Source organism: Tetrahymena thermophila (assembly GCF_000189635.1).
Source record: "Tetrahymena thermophila SB210 genomic scaffold scf_8254600, whole genome shotgun sequence".
NCBI classification, from domain to species: domain Eukaryota; phylum Ciliophora; class Oligohymenophorea; order Hymenostomatida; family Tetrahymenidae; genus Tetrahymena; species Tetrahymena thermophila.
Genome location: NW_002476370.1, coordinates 394,466 through 412,447, shown reverse-complemented (window position 1 = coordinate 412,447; position 17,982 = coordinate 394,466). Strand labels below are relative to the sequence as shown.

The window sequence follows — 17,982 nt, the reverse complement described above, 5'->3', positions numbered from 1 at the left end:
TAATTAATTAATTTTTTAATTTTAAATAAAATTGCTCTAAAAGATCAAATAAACATAATTAAATAGATTTATAAACTAGCTCTAAAATTTAATTTAATTTTTACAAAAATGTTTTTATTTTTTTATTAAAACTAAATAAAAATCAACCAATCACAATTTAGCTTAAATTAAAAAAAATAAAGATTTGAATAAAGTAATAAATTTTAAGGAAGAATCTTATTCTCTTTAGTAAAACATAATTGCTTTTCAATCATAAAACTCAACTAATTTTGTTTTCTTTGTCTCATTTTTAAAAGTAAAATAAGCAAATTAATCCGTGTCTTAAAAATTTTTTAATTTTTTTTTGATAAAAGCTAAATTGCTAGATTTAAAATTAATATGATTCATCAAATTAAACCTTTTTATAATTAATTATAAAAACGCTTTAAACACTCAAATAAGTTTAGTATGATTTGTGTCATTTTTAAATTTAATTTTAATTATAAATTCAAAATAATTTATATGCTTAAATTTCTATTTTAGAATTAATATGTGCCTTTATAAGATTTTTAAAGCTTTTTATGATAAAGATTGCCTAAAAAATAGTTGAATTTAAATGTTAATATGATTTATCAATCAAATTAAATTTTATTTATAATTAAAAAAGGCGGATAAAACATTCAAATAAGTTTGTTTAGTAAGATTTATGCTTTTTTTAAATTTAATTTAACTTATAAATTTATACAAGTTTATTAACTAAAAATTAAAATAATTTTTAATGAGCATAGATAACTGTATGGTTAAATTAGGAGCTCATTTTTATATAATAATAAAAGAAGAAGAAATATTGAAAAGACATATAGAGAGATTTTTGAACACACCAACTCGAATTATAATAAAATTTCATACGCTGACATAAACACATTAATTAACATGTGAAATTGTTTACTATTCCTAATAAATTAATTAATTTATGTTTATTTAGAGATCTGCAAAACGAATATTTTGACCTATTGCTGCATAAAACTTCAAGATTAAAGAGAAGAATTGAAGCAAAGGCAAAATATTTAGCTTTAAGTTTGTTTTCTCAATTGGAGGAAGAAGAGAACTTGGTGACGGCCTTGGTACCTTCGGAGATAGCGTGTCTAGCGAGTTCACCAGGTAATAAGAGCTTGACGGCAGTTTAGACTTCCCTGGATGAGAGGGTTCTTCTCTTATTGAATCTGACTAACTTGGAAGATTCGAGGGCGATTCTTTCGAAGGAGTCGTTAATGAAAGAGTTCATAATGTTCATAGCCTTCTTGGAAATACCGACATCAGGGTGGACTTGCTTTAAGACCTTGAAGATATAAATAGCGAAGGTTTCTGATCTCTTCTTCTTGTTCTTCTTTTCGGTGGTGGGGGCCTTCTTGACCTTCTTTTCAGTAGTAGCAGCGGGAGCTTTCTTGGGAGCCATTTTAATGCTTTTTTATTAATTTATTTTTATTGTTAGTTTATTAATTATTTTTGGTAATTATTCCTTTCACACGCATTTAAAATTACTTTCTAATATCTTAAAATTCTGTATCTACCTATTTCTGTGATTTGATTGGATAAATCTTCCAAGATACGGATTTCTCCACAGATCCAAATCTACTTCATTCAATTTGCCATATTTCCATAAATTTAATACAAAACCTGTTGCTTCCATGCTATTTAATTGTAAGTTAATTTGAATAACATGGCTCTCACAAATATATAAGTTAACCATATATGACTTTTTGATATTTTTAAAAATATTAATCTCAATCATATCGAATAAGGCTATTTTAGGAAAAAATTACATATACAATAAGCGCAATTTCATTAATTTATTACATCAGAAAAATAATCTAATAATTTATCTTATTTTACTAACCTCTTTGTTAATTTTGAAATATTTTAAAACCAAACATGAAATACATTTAAAATGATCTAGAAATATCAAAACTATAAGTAAAATAATTTTAATAAGAATTTCAAATAAATTTAATGAAAATAAAATATTAATATAAATGAAAAAATAAATTCTAATTAATCTTAATATTTTTTAATATTTTGATAATAATAAAACAATTTACATATATTGATATAAATTAAATATTTATGATTTTTCATATTTTTTAAGTAAATTTTACTTGTATAAATATTGATTATTTGTTTAAAAGGTTTTTTTAATATAAATTTAAAAAAATATTTATTTTGCTTGTATTGGATTTTGTGGTTTGTTGTAAATTTGATTATAATGTTTGAAGTAAACTTTATATATTACTCAAAGTCTTAGAATTTTTAAATAGTTAATTTATAATATTGAAAACTAAATACCCAGAATTGAAATTATTCTTTTTTTTTCAATATACTGTAATTTCTAAGTTTGTCTTCATAAAAAGAATAAAATGTTGTTTTACTTTAAAATTATTAATGAATTCCATTTTTTTTTGTAAAATATAATCTGATTTTTGGTTATTAATGAAATTCTACGGTTTTTATTGCTAAGCAATTTATTAATTTAAAATAGTTTTTTTTAATTTTACTTTTACAAAATTTTAATCAAGTTTATTTTTTGAATTGAAATTAGATTTAAAAGATTGTAATAATCGATCCATTTATTTTCATTAAATTTAGTGGAATTCTTCAGAGAAATCAAAACTTAATCTTTCTATTTCTAATAAATTAAATAAAGATTGATTATTTTATAAATGATGAATTTAAATAAATTACATTGGAAACGAATGTATTCTATAATTGAATCATCTTCTTGTTATTTTTGTATTATTATATTTATGCTGCTTATCTCTTATTCTATTTATTCGATGTTTTGGCTTTAGTTTAATCTCTTGTAAATTTCTTGTATATTTTTTAGTGTACTTATAATTTCGGGGTGAGCTTTTCCATAAATAGACTTCTTCATTTATAATGATTGCTAGTAATACATTTAGGCTTTATCTAATTAATTTGTATTAAAATATGCTACTCCTACGTTATTTAATTAAGCAGCTATACTTGGATGAGAACTATTTGGATAAAGCTGTTGAAACATCTCTAAAGACTGTAATTTATATTCTAGTTCTTTACTATAATTTTTTACTCCACTATGAATGTAGCCTAATGTATTAAGTGTGTAAGCAATATCTTTATGTGGTTTTTCTCCATGTATTTGTATGTAAATATTCAAAGCTTTTTAAGCACTTTCAAGTCCTAAATATCTTTTATTTATTTACTGATAGGACCATGCAAGCTACCTGTAACATTCTGCAATAAATTAGTTTTTTTCTTATTTTAATAAATATCTGAACATGTCTATTGACTTTAGTCCATATTATACTGACTTGTAGTAGTCCTTAAGTTAATAATAATTCCAACAAAGTTATTATAATTATTTAGCTATGTCCATACAACTATACGAATACACTTTCTAATAATTCTTAATAGCATTTCCTCTAAGTAAGATAGCCTTATTGAATTTTCCCAACTACTCACATATTAAGGAGCAATTTGATAAAGCGTCTCCAATAAAATGATATTTTGTTGGAGGCTTCTTTTTAGCATTCGAATTACCCATTTCATTATTTATATTTCCATGATATATATTTTAAGACCCAGATTTATCAATAGATATATTAGTCGTTAAATTTAAATCTTCTTATTAAAGTAAATTATTAGAAATATCATCTTCATCCTAATCTTTAGATGGATAAGAAAGCTATGAAATAAAGGATTTCGAAAGCTTATTGAAAATAAACACTTCTAATAAAGAATAATAAAGCTTTAAATTTAAAACGAATGAAATATGTCTACTATTATCAAAAGTATCTTGCTTTTTTATACTTCTCGCAATGGTAAGCAGTTAATTTAAATTTTTTTCGCTAAATTAAAGTTCTCCTACAAGAGAATAAATTAATTCGTAAGAAGAAATTCTATTACTTGGATCGATCTTAAATAATTTTTAGCGCAATATTTTGAATATTCCTGAATTCTACAAATAATCAATACTCTTCAACTCTTTATAATTATTTTCTCTAATTTTTTTAGCAGTACTTTCATTTAACGGAAATTTAAGTAACTCTAAGAAAACAAGGCCAACAGAAAAGATATCAGTTTTACAACTTAGTAACTAGTCTTAGTTTTCATAGTGCTTATACTATTCAGGAGAACTATATTTAAAAGTCAAACCGCTGATATCATTTGTATTCGAACTATCTGAATTAAGTCTCTTGGATATACCGAAATCGCACAATTTATACTTCCCATCTTTCGTTTTCAGGATGTTTTAAGGCTTAATATCTGCATGAATAATTTTATAGCAGTGAATTTAAGATAATGCATAAGAAATTTAAATAATTATTGAAGTAATTTCATCTTAAGAATACCATTTATTCAATTATTTATAAAGCTCCATCTCTTCGTACAAACTCATCTCACAATATTCCATCACCAGCACAGAAATTAGGTATTTTTCAAAATAAATAAAATCATATATTTTAACTATACTTGAAGCTTCTTTAATCCCTTTTATTATATCATATTCCCTCTTAAGATGTTCTAATGAACCTTTTATGTAATTTGAAACTTTCAAAGCAACATTTTATTTCAACTTTTTAGAGTACGCTTTAAGTATGACAGTTTGTCTACTTTCCTATAAAAACTCTAAATTGATGAGCTACTGCTTTTTTAGCAGCCCTTCTAACTTCTCACATAAATCTGTTGAAAATCCTTTTATTCTATTATACCAATTATCTTATTTCTCATACTAAAATACCTATTTCAAAATAGTTAAGATTTTACTCATCTAATACTTACTTAATATTTACTTCAAATTTAATTATTTTTTAAGATTTTCTTTTGATATATTTAATTGATTGTGTGTGATATCTCTGTTACTTTCTGATTTATTCCTTTTGACCATACTTCTCAATTCATTTTACATAAATACTTAAAGATTAGCCATACAAATTTTATAGTTTGCTCATTCAATAATAACACTTAAAATATAAAACTAATCTTATACTAAATATTACTACAAAAGAATTAAATTATTGTTTTCGTTTTCTTTTTTCATGCATGAAAATATCTAAATTCAATAAATCAAAATATTCTTTTACAAAAATAAATCTTTTTCTCAATTTATTATGATTAGCGTCTCCTAATTAATATAAAAATTACTCATTTAACAGTAATTAAAAACTCTTAATATTTAATATTTATTCAATTTTAAAATTTACACAAACTATTTTCTAAATTTATGTTAAGTTGAATAATTAAAATATTTATTTAAATAACTTTAAAACGAACATATTATGTAATAAATTTAATTCAATCCACAATATGTATTATAAGTTAATGATATTAATCAAGAATTAGTAAACTATGAATTAATTAACTAAAAATGTTGTTTGTTTTATTCATGAATTTAAACAGAATAGATAAAAATAAATATTTGATTTTACTAATTCTTTGCTTAACTATTACTATGAACAATCATTTCATATGAAAATTAAATAAATTTAACTAAGTATCAATAAAAACACTTTAAATAGTAAATTTTAAGAGATTATTTTAGTATATATTTAAATCTGTATTAAATCTTAGAAATATATTTTTTAATTAATAATTTAAGAGCGAAATGCTAATTATTTGTATTTTAATTTTAAGCAACTATTTCAGCTTTGATCATTTATAACATTGATTTTATTGTTTAAATTATCAAAATTATTTTAGAATGTTAGAAAGGAGAAGTTTTAATTAAATTTTTTGAGAATATACCAAATAAATAGCACTTTTTTTTAGAAAATTATGTAATTATTTTAAATTTATGTAAGATAAAATAAATAAAATTTTATTTTCTAATTTGTTCAATAATTCTCATTATTAATTATTTAATTATACTTTTATTCAAAATTTCAAAAAATTTATTTATTTTTAATCAAGAAAATATGTGTTCATTTTTTATTTTTTAGAAGGTTTTTTAATTCAATAAAAATTTTACTTAAACAAATAAATAATGTATCGTATATTTTAATTATATAGTTTATTATTAATAAATAATTCATCTTTCTAAAAATATTATTTTAAAACTATAATGCTATAAATTAATCAATTAATGTTTCATTAATTATTATTTTCTTCACATAAAGTTTTTAATTTTCTAAGCTTTTAAGCACTTCTAGCAGCTTCAAATATGCATTTTGAGTTTTATTTACCTGTATGTATTACCATATTCTTAAAGATACTATTATCTTGCTAAATAAGAGAATAAGGTTCTCCTTATTCCACTACACTTCCCATATCTAATACTAAAACCTTATCATAATCTGCAATAGTATTAAGCCTATGAGCAACTGTTAAAACAGTGGCATTTTTAAATTTTTCTTTAATTTTGCTTTAAATAAATTCATCAGTTTGCAAATCTAAATTAGCAGTAGCTTCATCTAACACTAATATTTTACTCTACTTCAAAAGAGCTCTTCCCAAACAAATTAATTGTTTTTGTCCTGCACTAAAAGTTTCACTACTACTTGTTATAAATGTATTTACGCCATCAGGAAGATTTTATATTGTTTCTATTATTTAATTAATTAATTATATTTAGAGTTTAATAATTTTTGAAGATTTTTAATAAAAATATTTTTACTTTTTAACCCTATTTCTTCTATGCAGTTATCTATTTATTCGTCTGAATATTATTTTAAAGGATCCAAATTCTATTTGATACTTCCACTAAAAATAAATGGAGTTTAAGGAATGATACTCATCCCTCCACGAAGTGTGTGCAACCCAATATTTTTTATTGAGTGGTTGTCAATTTTTATGTCTGTTTTATCTCCTTTATTTTCAGCATCTTATATTTCTGTCATTCTAAATAAAGCTTAAATTATGGATGATTTCCCAGCACCTGTTCTTCCTATACATCCTACTTTCATTCCAGGCTCAATATTAAATGATAATTTATTTAAGACTGGTTTTAGTCCTTCTCTATACTTCATAGTTACATTAGTAAACTCTAATTTTCCATTAGAAGGGAAATTTAATTTTTTTAAAGGATCTTCTAAATCTTTAGTTGATTATTTTTTTTCATACAAATTATTTCTGTCATATTGAGTTATAAGTTCTGGCTCTTATTCGAGTTTACACATGTTTAATATTCTTTAAGTACTTGACATAGTGACATCAGTTTATATAATTTATCTGTTAAATTAGTAGATTTAATTTTAGTTACAATTTTAATTATATATTTACCTTAATCCCCATTGAATACAATCACTCATTGCTAAGAAATAAACTATTGATTCTCCTATATCTGAACCTCTTTTATTTATAGCAATCAGCATAAAAATTCCTATTTAACCAGCCAATGTAGATAAAATGTGTACATAAGATCCAAACGCTCTTGAGTTTAACCAATAAATATAAGAAGAACGCAATGAATTGTCAGATAAAAAGTCAAATTTCTCTTAAAAAATTTTTGTTTAATTATAAACTCTAATAGGTAAAATTCCTTAGACAGTTTAAGTAAAGTAATTGAATACAGGAGAGCGATTTCTCAAATCAGTTTATTTAGATTATATCAAACAAGGTTGAGAAATTTTAGCAAAATAATATAAAAATATAAACTGTATGATTGCAACTATAAGAAAATAAGGGTTAATGATTATAATCATAACTAAAAGAGATATATGATTTATTATAACCTCAAGAGCATCTATAGATGTTAAAGGTAAACTTTAATCTACTATTACTATTTTTATAAATATAAATGTTAAACATTTTGCATTTACCTTAAAAGCTAAACAAATTCTAAAAATAAATTTATCATGATTTTGTTATTAAAAATAAAATTAATTTAAATTTGGATAATTCATATTATTATTTTTTAAACTTGTTTACTTCCATAATAAAATATGGTACTTATTAATGAAAAATGTGTTTTAATTTAATTACCTAAATCTGTAGAAAATCTGTTGATAATTCTTCCACTTTAAGTTGTGTCAAAGTACTCTACTTTAGATCTTACCAAAGATTCAATCATTTTATCATGTAAGGTTTTACTGCAATTATTTTAGATTTTCATGAATGAAAAATATTTTATAAAAATATTGAATGCATAAGCCAAAGTAATATATCCTAATAAATTTATTAATTTAGTGTTATCGAATTTATCTTGACCATACAGTCCTATAATATTTGTATAAAGGATACTCAATCCTTCGGAGGTGAAAAAGAATAGGATAACTAATGGAATATAGACTAAAGATTTAGATTATTTAATGTATTCCAAATAAGTATGGAATGAAACTTTGATATTTTCACTAGACTCTTTGGTGTAAAGTGCTATATTTTTTTTCTAATGTAAACTGCTGGTTTAATTTTTGTCTAAATTTTACTCAGTTTAATTTTAGCTTTTTAGCTAAGTTAGTTCTACTTAAGTAAAATTTTACAAATTTTAACTAAAAATTTTTTATTATGTGCATTCAATATTGTTATTATTAATTTTTTCATCTGATTTATCTTTTGAAGATGGTGACGAATTTCTCTCTAATTTTAAATCTATACTGTTATCAAAATCTAAACATTTATCTCGTTAACTATTATTTGAATCTGTTGAATTAGTACTAGACTCATCAAATAATTAGGTTTTACTTGATAGCTCTTACAAGCTTGCTTCTAAATATTTATAAGTGCCATGATCTACAATCTATCCTTCTTATAAAATGTAAATTCTGTCTGTATGCTTTGTAAAATGAATTTAATGTGTAACAAGGATAACAGTTTATCTCGATAAAAATTTCTTGATAGCTTCATTGAAAATATAATTAGAGACCTATTTAATATTTAAAAATATTCATAAGCAGTAAAATTTTAAAGTGTTATACTTTTGCATCGACAGCAGAAAGAGGGTCATCCAAAAGGTAAATGTCAGATTATGAATATAATGCTCTTGCTAAAGAAATACGGGCTCTTTATCCTCCACTTAAATTTGCTCCTTTTTCACCTATTTCAGTTTAGTCTCCATTTGGAAAATTTTGAAAATCATCTACCAAGCTACATACAGTAATAACTTCATTATAAAAAGATTCATCAAATTATTTGCCAAAAAGAATATTATCTCTAATTGTACTACTAAAAATATATGGCTCCTGCTCAACATAAGCTACCTTTCCCTTAATAGCATACGAACCAGAATATTTTGGAATTTCTCTAAGAATGCAGTTAAGTAGAGTTGATTTTCCAGATCCTATTTTACCAACTATAGAAATACATTCTCCTTGATTGATTTCTAAGTTAATATTTTGCAGGACAGGTTTTTCATCAGACCAAAAAGCACAAAAATTTTTCATTTTTATTTCTCCTTATTAAAGATTTTGTAAATCCTCATTACTATCTTATCCTATTTTTTTAATATATTTTATTATTATTTAATTTTAAAAAGTTGTTTTTATTCAAATAAAATACTTGCTTAAAATTTAACTATATACAAGCAAATTTTTGGAATGAATTTTAATAATTGAAGGATTTGAAATAAATAAATAATTTATGTTTGTTTGTTTATTTGAAGTATTTTAATTATTACCTTTTATGCATACCATTTATGAAGATTAAATTTTAAAGATACTTGCCATTCTTTATAAAATAACTTTTAACTCAAATATTCCAGAGAGTCCATAGCCAGCATAAGTAATAATCGAGATTCGAGTATACTAAAGGAGATCAAGTGTTGCGAACATATTGCCAATCGATAACATGCTCTATTCTCCATACATTTGTGTTAGGATAAATATAAAGTAGCATCCTAAAATGCCAGTTGATAATGAAAGGGAGTGCTCAATAAAAAAAAGTGTAAATTTAAAGAGAATTTTTTTAAGTTCGAGCTGCCTTACTGATTTAATTGATTTAATAAATGCACACTCCCAACCATACATTTTAATAAAGCGAATGCCTTCTATAACTTCAGAAGTTTAATTGACTCTTTGATCGACTAGACTCGATTTCTATGCAAAAAGTTTTGATGAGATATTCGCAACAAGAATTTATAAAGGTATAAAGCAAATCATGAGTATTAATCCCAAAATTCCGTACCAATGAAATCTAATTAATTAATAAATATTAGGCTTAAATTATTAATAATATTAAAGTATTTTTTATTACAATTTTTAATTAATTAAGTACTTAATAATATTCTCCTTTTAGTAGTAACATAAATAAATTAAATGAATTTGTTAATTTTATTTAAAAAATTAAAATATAAGCTAATTTTATGATTGATTACCTTTAGTATAAAATAAGTGCTACAAAAATCAGACAAAAGGGTATTATAGTGAAACACATAATCACGTAGCTCATATATTCTATACTAGATAGATCCCCAGAAATTAAATTAATTAGTTTACCAATATTAGCATCTTTAATGGTATTGGCTGAAAGGCTTGAAACTTTTATGTAAAGAGACTTAACAAACATTGCCCTGATTTTAGAAAATAAGCAATAGTTTATTTTATTTGCATGATGCATCAATAAGACATATGCTATGTTACTGGCAGCAATAATTCCTGCCCAGAGCAATATATCTTATTGCTAAATATTATCAGAAATATTGTCAATCAGATTTTTTATTGCTATCGAAGAAAAAAGCTTAAGTGCATTCATAAATATTAGCAAAAGATACTCTTAAATTAATTGACCTTTAAAAGTCTTTAGGATTGTTATCAACATACTCCAAGCACCCAACTCTTTTCCGTGTGTTTTTGCTTATTCATATTCTTTTTAAAGATTTTTTTCAAATTTTTAATTTAAATTGCAAGTTTGTTCTTAAGGATCTAGGTTAGGCAAATCCTCGACTCTTATCTACTTCCATCTTTGAATAACTTTTCTTGAATAAAGTAATAATTTAAGTAAATCTACCAAGAATAAACGAGAAAACCATGAAGTATTCATTTTAAAGTTAAATTTTTTTTATTGATCATTTGAATTAGCATTTTTTGTATTGGTTGATTCAAATGACAATATATCTTTTTGTTAATTAAATTCGTTATTATATTTTAAAAAAACATTTTGAATAAAACAATTTTTTTCTAATGTATTCATTTGTATAGCTAGGTTTTATATTTCTTCATTTTCTTCATCAAATTCCATCTTCTCTAAATCACCTATTGAAGGTAGAATTATTTGTGACTTTTACCTCTACTATAATTTCATGAATTAAATGGGTATTTTATGCTAAAATTTTATTTTATCTTTAGTTAATATTAATAAATTATAAATCAAAATGAAGTTAAATTCAAGTATTTATACACATCAGAATAAGGACAAAAAATTCTACCCTAAGTAAAATAAAAAAAGATAAAATTGGTTATATAAACATTTAATAAAAATTAAATTTATAAGGTGTAAATTATATTAATGCTTATCTAAATTTAGATGAATGTTTAAAATTAAAATTTATTTTTTAAGTCATCAAAATTACAGATGAATTTTTGGACAAGGATAAAAAAAGCTAATTATTGCTTTCTCATTTCGCTTTTCTTATTTCTATCAAACTGTGATAAATAAAATTACAATTTTGAGTAAATGTAATTGGTTTTTCTAATATTACATATTAATAGTAAATTCTCATAATTTGATGATTAGTTAATTTTCTATATAATGACAATTAGCCCTAAATGAAAATATCAAAAAAAAAATTGTCAAATTAAAAATGTAAATCAAAATAAATATACCACATAATAAAATTTATATATTTTTATTTTAATTTGTTTCTGTTCTAATTAAGATAAGAGGCTCTTAATAGATCTTTAAAAAATAGGTAAATTTATAAATTTTTTGTAATGTGCTCAAATTAAGTAAATACTAAGCCACAATTCAAAAAATAAAATTGATAGATAGATAGATAGATAGATAAAATTTTTTATTTTCAAAAAAATTAACTAGTCTTTTTTTTCATTAAATTTTATCAATAATTCGTTCATTAAAAAAACAATTTAACACTCTTAAATAGCTCTCTTGAAAGGCAGTTGATTACCAATAAGATAAATGCTCTATTAAATGTTAAAAAATATGAAATTACTACTATTTATGTTTTCAACATCTGTATTAAATACTAACAACCTTAAATTTATATTTAAAAATTTTTTCTTATTAGTTATTTTCTCTAGAAATTCTTAAATTATATGAGTATAATAATAAAATGTAGTGATAATTATTATATATTTAAAATTTATCATAGATTCTCATCAAAAATAAAAAATTATTTTTTGGCAACTTACTATCTTCAAAGTCTTACAACTCAAAAAAAAAGTGTTTTCAAAAATACATAATTTATTGATTATAACCCACCAAAATTTGGACACTGATAATATGCTGCCAATTGTCCTCTTAAAAAATAAAAAAAGAATAATTGAGAACTTTTTTCAGAATATAACTTAATTAGTTGGTCTAAAATTACTGAATACTATCTTTTGAATATTCACAATATTTATTTAGTTTTTAAAATTTTAAACACAAATATTTTCATTTTGTTCAGATTTTGTAAAATTTTAGTAAATATTTATGTTTTCAGTGGTGTGTGATATTTTTATTAAATTAAATAAATATTTTAACAAATTTGCTTAACTTAAATTCAAATATATGACTTTTATTAAATTAATATAAAATGGTGGTTACCAATTAAAAAATTAATAAATATAGTAAATTAAATTCAAATTATTATAAATAATTATGAAAATAAATCTTCTATTTCAATAAAAATCTCTTTTTATGATTTCTATTTTTAAATAGATTTACTTGTTTTTAGTTAAGAAATCTAAAATTAGTAATAAAAAAATAGAGCTATGCTTTTAAAAAAACCTTTATTATAATTTTAAATTAATGATTAATGCACACTTTAGTGTGGATTTTAATGCTTAAAATAAAATTTATAAATTTATTAAAGAAAAGCTATAACCAAATTTAGCAAGATTAATTCAATTTAAATATTAAATAAATAGATTATATAATTAAATAATAAAATCAAAATATTTATTTTTTCATAATCAATTATTGATTACCTTTATTCTTCACAAAAAGATCTAATTATTATTAGATATTATGCAATAAATTATTTTTACTTAAATCATATAATTATTTTAAGTATGGTTTTATATCTACTGAATTAAATTTTTAATTAGATTTCTAAATTAAATTAGATGCTAGAACAATAAAATAATTCATCATAAAAACTTTAAAAAATTTAAATTAAAATTACATTTATTAATTAAATAATTGAAAAGTTAGTATAGAAGTAAAATTGCTTAAAATAGATTTTTTGTTTAATTTCTATTTATAGAAATAATATTTTTTTATAAAATTTTACAAATGATTTACAATTTAATGATTAAGTCCTATTAATTATTAGAGAAACTATTAATTAATTTTATTCTTTCTTAATTGACAAAAAATAAGGGTTGTGGTTTAAATGTTTTAAACATTTTAATATCAAAAAATTACCTTAATATTTAATTTTATATTTTACATCAAAATATTTTTTATTTATTTACCCTTCCAATTAGAAATATTTATTTCTTTTTAATTTTAAGTGTTAGAAAAAGAAAGATGAATGAATATTTGATTGAAGTAGAAAAAAAAATATTTAATATATACAAACTTCTAATTATAGTGATTATAAATTAATTTATTTTAAGTTATTTATTTTCAAAGTTTTTTAATGAAAAAGCAAAAATTTTTATTTTGAATTTTGTTTTTGTTCTTAAATGAATGGCATTACTCTCAAAATTATATTAGGTTTAGAAATACTGAAAATATTTGTTTTTATTTAAATGAATATGAGATATTTTTATATATTTCTATCTTTCATGGATTTCATCAGTTTGAAAATTTGAAGCTTAAAAAACTCAGTTATTATTTTGTACAATAATTGAATTTTTTTCTTTTTAATGTAATTTTGTAATAAGATTCTTCAAGCTTTTATTGGAGATAAATGCCTTCTCTTAACTAATTTTTATAATGATTAAATTGCAAATATTTGATTAAATTGCTTGAACAAAAATTTTTCAAAAAATTTTTATGAAGATTGATAATAAAATGAATAATTTAGGAGTGGAAGTATCTAAATAATTGTAAAATGATAGCTAAGAGTTATTCAAAAATTAATTTGAAGTTATTTAAACTATCATAAAAGATTTATAAAACTATGGATATACAGTCATAGGATTGTTAAATAATGATTATGAAAATCCAAAACTTGAGGCTTAAAAGTGTGGTATGGTTGTCATAATAAAATGTAAATTAGTTTAGAGTTTAGAAAAAATGAATGAATATATTGACTTAATTAAAAAATTGAAAAGTGTTCCTCATATAAATCATTTTATAGAAGGTATTTTTTCAACTGATGTGAAATTTTTCTATTACATTACCTAAAAATTAAATTGTAATTTAGAGCAAATAATGCTGAATTCTTAGTAAAAACAAAAAGTCTTACCTTTTAATTAGATTGTCGGACTTGCTATTTAAGTAACTAAGGCCATTATTGGTATGCAATCATAATCAACTTTTCATCTAACCATAAACCCTTAAAAAATTCTTTACAGTGTAGAAAAAAATAGCTTTTATTTAAGTGATTACGGATATATAAATATGCGTAATAACCACATAAATTAATCAAATTTGAAGCTGGAATAGAAAAAGTATTTGGCCCCAGAGATTTTATTCAACTCTTAGAAGCCAAGCAATAGGTCAGATATCTATAGTCTTGGATTAATTTTGCTGGAATTAACTACAGGATTTTTTGTGGAAAATAGTAAGGCATTTTAATTAAAAAAATCATTTAAATTAAAAGATAATATCTACAGTGAGGCTAAACAACATTAAGAACTGAATGAGATAATACAATAAATGTTGTTAATAGACAAAAAGAAGAGAATAAATGCTCAAAATCTTCTTAAAAAATTGGATTATTTAAGGTAATTGGAATAACTCTATTACAAGGAGTAGCTAGAGGAAAAAGTAAGTTCTAAAGTTTTATAACAAACGGTAGAAATATTTAACAAATCTTTCGATTAAATAGACATAGAATTTATTTCAACAAATGTTATAAAATAATACCAACAAGAAGAGGCTCTTTATAAAAGAATTAAAAATATTAAATAATTAAATGGTCTTCCTAAATCAAAATTTTTATAAGAGCATAACGCCTAAAAGATTAAAAATTAAAGTGATATAGCAAATCTAGAATCTACTTCTTCGATGAGCTAGATGGCTTCTTCTCAGACGTTTACAAATCTCCAAAATTAATCTTTAAGTTAAAATTTAAGCAAGACCAAAATTTCTTTTTAACAAAATTTCAAAAGAATAAGGACACTCCCATCAAAAATATAAACAAATAATTTAATATAATTAAAAAAGAATTATCATAAATCTTATTCCGATTTTGAAAGAGTGATTGATTGGTCGATAGACTGGAATAAATTACAACAAAAATATCTTATTCATAAAGACAAGCTTAAGAAAATTTTTACTGAAGTTGAAAGCCAGAAGGATAACTATCTCACAAAATAGGAAATAAAAATTGAATGTGAGAATTATAATTTATAAAACAGCGGTTTGTTGTTCATCTCAAATGCACTTAGTTAATGTTTACTTTTAACAACTTTGAATTTAAATTTTTAATTTAATTAAATTTCTGATCAAAGCCTATACAAAGTATCAAAGTATCTAAAATAATGCTTATATCTAAGGAATTTAACCTTGTTTTTAGATCGTAACTAAATCAGTGATAGCGGATTGTAAGATTTATCCTTAAATCTATTAAATAATTGGAATGGAACTAATTTAGCCTTGAGTTTTAGTCGTAATTAAATCAAAGACTAAGGCATATGCAATCTAGCTAACTCTATAAATACTATGAAAAACCTAACTTCTTTAGGATTATACTTCGATCATAATTTCATATCTGATGCAAGCATATACTAACTTTCAAATTCTATTATCAGTTGTAGTTCTCTTTGCAGTATTAGATTCCAATTTGATTACAATTAAATATGCAACAGCAGGACTATAATATAATTAGGATAAAATCTATCCACTCTCTCATAAATTTACTACTTAAAACTTTCCTTTTATGGGAATAATTTTAAATTAAAAGAAAACATCTAAACAGCGTTTGATTAATACTTTGGAAATTTAAAACATAATTACACAATATATATGTGATTTTTCTATTTCTATTGATAATTAATTCTTTAAATTTTTAATTTAAATATTTTCTAATACAAAACAGAAAGTAAATAAATATTTACTTTTAATAATTTAAATTAATATAAATAAATAAATATATCTATCAATATAAATAATGATTAACTTTAATTTCAAAGAATAATTTAAAATATTATCAAGTAATGACAAAATATTTCTAATTTGAAAGATAATATCAGAATATATTTAAAACAAACTCTGAATATTCTAAATTTTTCATTTATTTTTGAATAGAATACTATGCATTCTCAATAAAAAAACTAATTAATAGAATATCTTTTTTATCAAAATTAGACTTTATACTATAAAGTCGATTAGCTTCATCTCTGGTCTTAATATAAATTGAAATTCATTAAATTTAAGGTATATTTAAAAATAATGACCTGAGATTAATGATTTTATCATTAGAAAAATAAAAAGTCTATCTAGTTAGAAAAAATATTATTTAAAAATTAAAAGTTTTTATAATAAATAATTTATCTATTTAATTTAAATTCCAAAAGATAGATTTAAAATGAAATATAAAATTTAACAATTAATTTAAACTATTAAATGAGAATTAAATTAAAAAAAAATAAATGATGCTTCTACTTGGTCACAAAAATCGGAAATAACCAATAAATATATAATAGAATTAAATAAATAGAGAAACTTGTGTATGAAAACAAATTAAATATCTATGTTTTTAAAAATTTGAATGTCTGTAAAGCAATTCAAGCAACACCTGTTTATTCTTGATTTAAACTTATTTAAATTATAAAATTCAATCTTCTATTTTTGTCAACCAAGCACGTCTACCTTCCTGTGTCAGTAAAAGAATAGAATAATAGCTTATGGACATTAGAATACCAATCCAAAATATAATAGTCCATAAAACTGAAAAAAAGGTTGATTGAGTAGCTTCTATCATTTCAGAAGGGTCCTTCTTTCCTACATACTCACAAAGTTAATATACTTTCTTTATAAATTAATCTTCTGTTTAGTTTTCTTGCTTTACAAAATTTTCAAGCATAAAATTAAAACAATGTGAAACTCTCTTTTCTGATTAAATGAAAGTTTGAGTATTATGCTAATTTTTTTCTCTTGTGCAGTCTATGAATTTACAAAGCTTGTCCATAAAGTAGTATTCTTCGCTGTTACCTTCGGCTGCTAACTAAAAAGTACTAAACTAAATGTGGTCTCTTTATAGATGATAATGTACAGATGGATTTGTTATAAAATTTTTACCACATTTAGAGCATTTTCTCTAGTTTGAGTCATCATAAAAATCAATTGGAGAAAGCAAGTCAGAATTCTTGAAGAAATTAGGATTTTTAGGAACCAACTCATATTTCTAAACAAAATCTTTAAAAAAAGATCTCGCTTGTAGAGCAAAAGAGTTGCAATAAACAATATCGTAGAATGTATGGTTATGATTAATCATCATAGAGCTACCAAAATTATCAAGTTAAATGCTAGGATCAACATCAGTTTAATTTAAAAAATATGATTGAACTATTACTTCTGCTCTTAGAAGAGTTTAAAAAATAGCCCAAATCGCAATTGAAAAAATGAACATCAAAAATAAAAAGTAAAAATAATAGCAAAATATTGATTTTGTTATTTTTCTAGATTACTTCTTCTTTTGAAATGTATTAGTAAGTGATCTGATATTAGATGCAGTAAATGATAAATCAAATATACCAAAAAATGAAATTAATTTAAAAATTGTATAAGAAATTCATCATCATCATCCATAAATCATTT

The 17,982-nt window shown here is 22.1% G+C and overlaps 5 protein-coding genes across 5 annotated transcripts; 1 reads left to right on the top strand and 4 right to left on the bottom strand. All coding sequences in view use genetic code 6, as the record gives it.

Annotated features, from left to right (window-relative positions):
- Nucleotides 1–1,066: 1,066 nt before the first annotated feature.
- Nucleotides 1,067–1,435, bottom strand: TTHERM_00283180 (histone H2B.1; the record flags this gene model as incomplete). Its single annotated transcript, XM_001018174.2, has 1 exon — nucleotides 1,067–1,435. One exon carries the CDS (start codon nucleotides 1,433–1,435, stop codon nucleotides 1,067–1,069), a length of 369 nt encoding a protein of 122 aa, XP_001018174.2.
- A 1,174-nt stretch (nucleotides 1,436–2,609) lies between these two features.
- Nucleotides 2,610–4,786, bottom strand: TTHERM_00283170 (protein kinase; the record flags this gene model as incomplete). Its single annotated transcript, XM_001018173.2, has 2 exons — nucleotides 2,610–2,662; nucleotides 2,719–4,786. 2 exons carry the CDS (start codon nucleotides 4,784–4,786, stop codon nucleotides 2,610–2,612), a joined length of 2,121 nt encoding a protein of 706 aa, XP_001018173.2.
- Nucleotides 4,787–6,102: 1,316 nt separating this feature from the next.
- TTHERM_00283160 (ABC transporter C family protein) lies at nucleotides 6,103–11,187 on the bottom strand (the record flags this gene model as incomplete). Its single annotated transcript, XM_001018172.3, has 7 exons — nucleotides 6,103–6,557; nucleotides 6,629–7,182; nucleotides 7,234–7,732; nucleotides 7,936–8,815; nucleotides 8,868–9,382; nucleotides 9,566–10,080; nucleotides 10,262–11,187. The coding sequence occupies 7 exons, from the start codon at nucleotides 11,185–11,187 to the stop codon at nucleotides 6,103–6,105; spliced, it is 4,344 nt and encodes a 1,447-aa protein (XP_001018172.3).
- Nucleotides 11,188–14,067: 2,880 nt separating this feature from the next.
- Nucleotides 14,068–16,194, top strand: TTHERM_00283150 (kinase domain protein; the record flags this gene model as incomplete). Its single annotated transcript, XM_001018171.2, has 1 exon — nucleotides 14,068–16,194. One exon carries the CDS (start codon nucleotides 14,068–14,070, stop codon nucleotides 16,192–16,194), a length of 2,127 nt encoding a protein of 708 aa, XP_001018171.2.
- An 805-nt stretch (nucleotides 16,195–16,999) lies between these two features.
- On the bottom strand, nucleotides 17,000–17,794 carry TTHERM_00283140 (transmembrane protein, putative; the record flags this gene model as incomplete). The annotated part of the gene is made up of 1 exon (XM_001018170.1): nucleotides 17,000–17,794. The coding sequence occupies one exon, from the start codon at nucleotides 17,792–17,794 to the stop codon at nucleotides 17,000–17,002; it is 795 nt and encodes a 264-aa protein (XP_001018170.1).
- Between the last annotated feature and the right edge of the window lie 188 nt (nucleotides 17,795–17,982).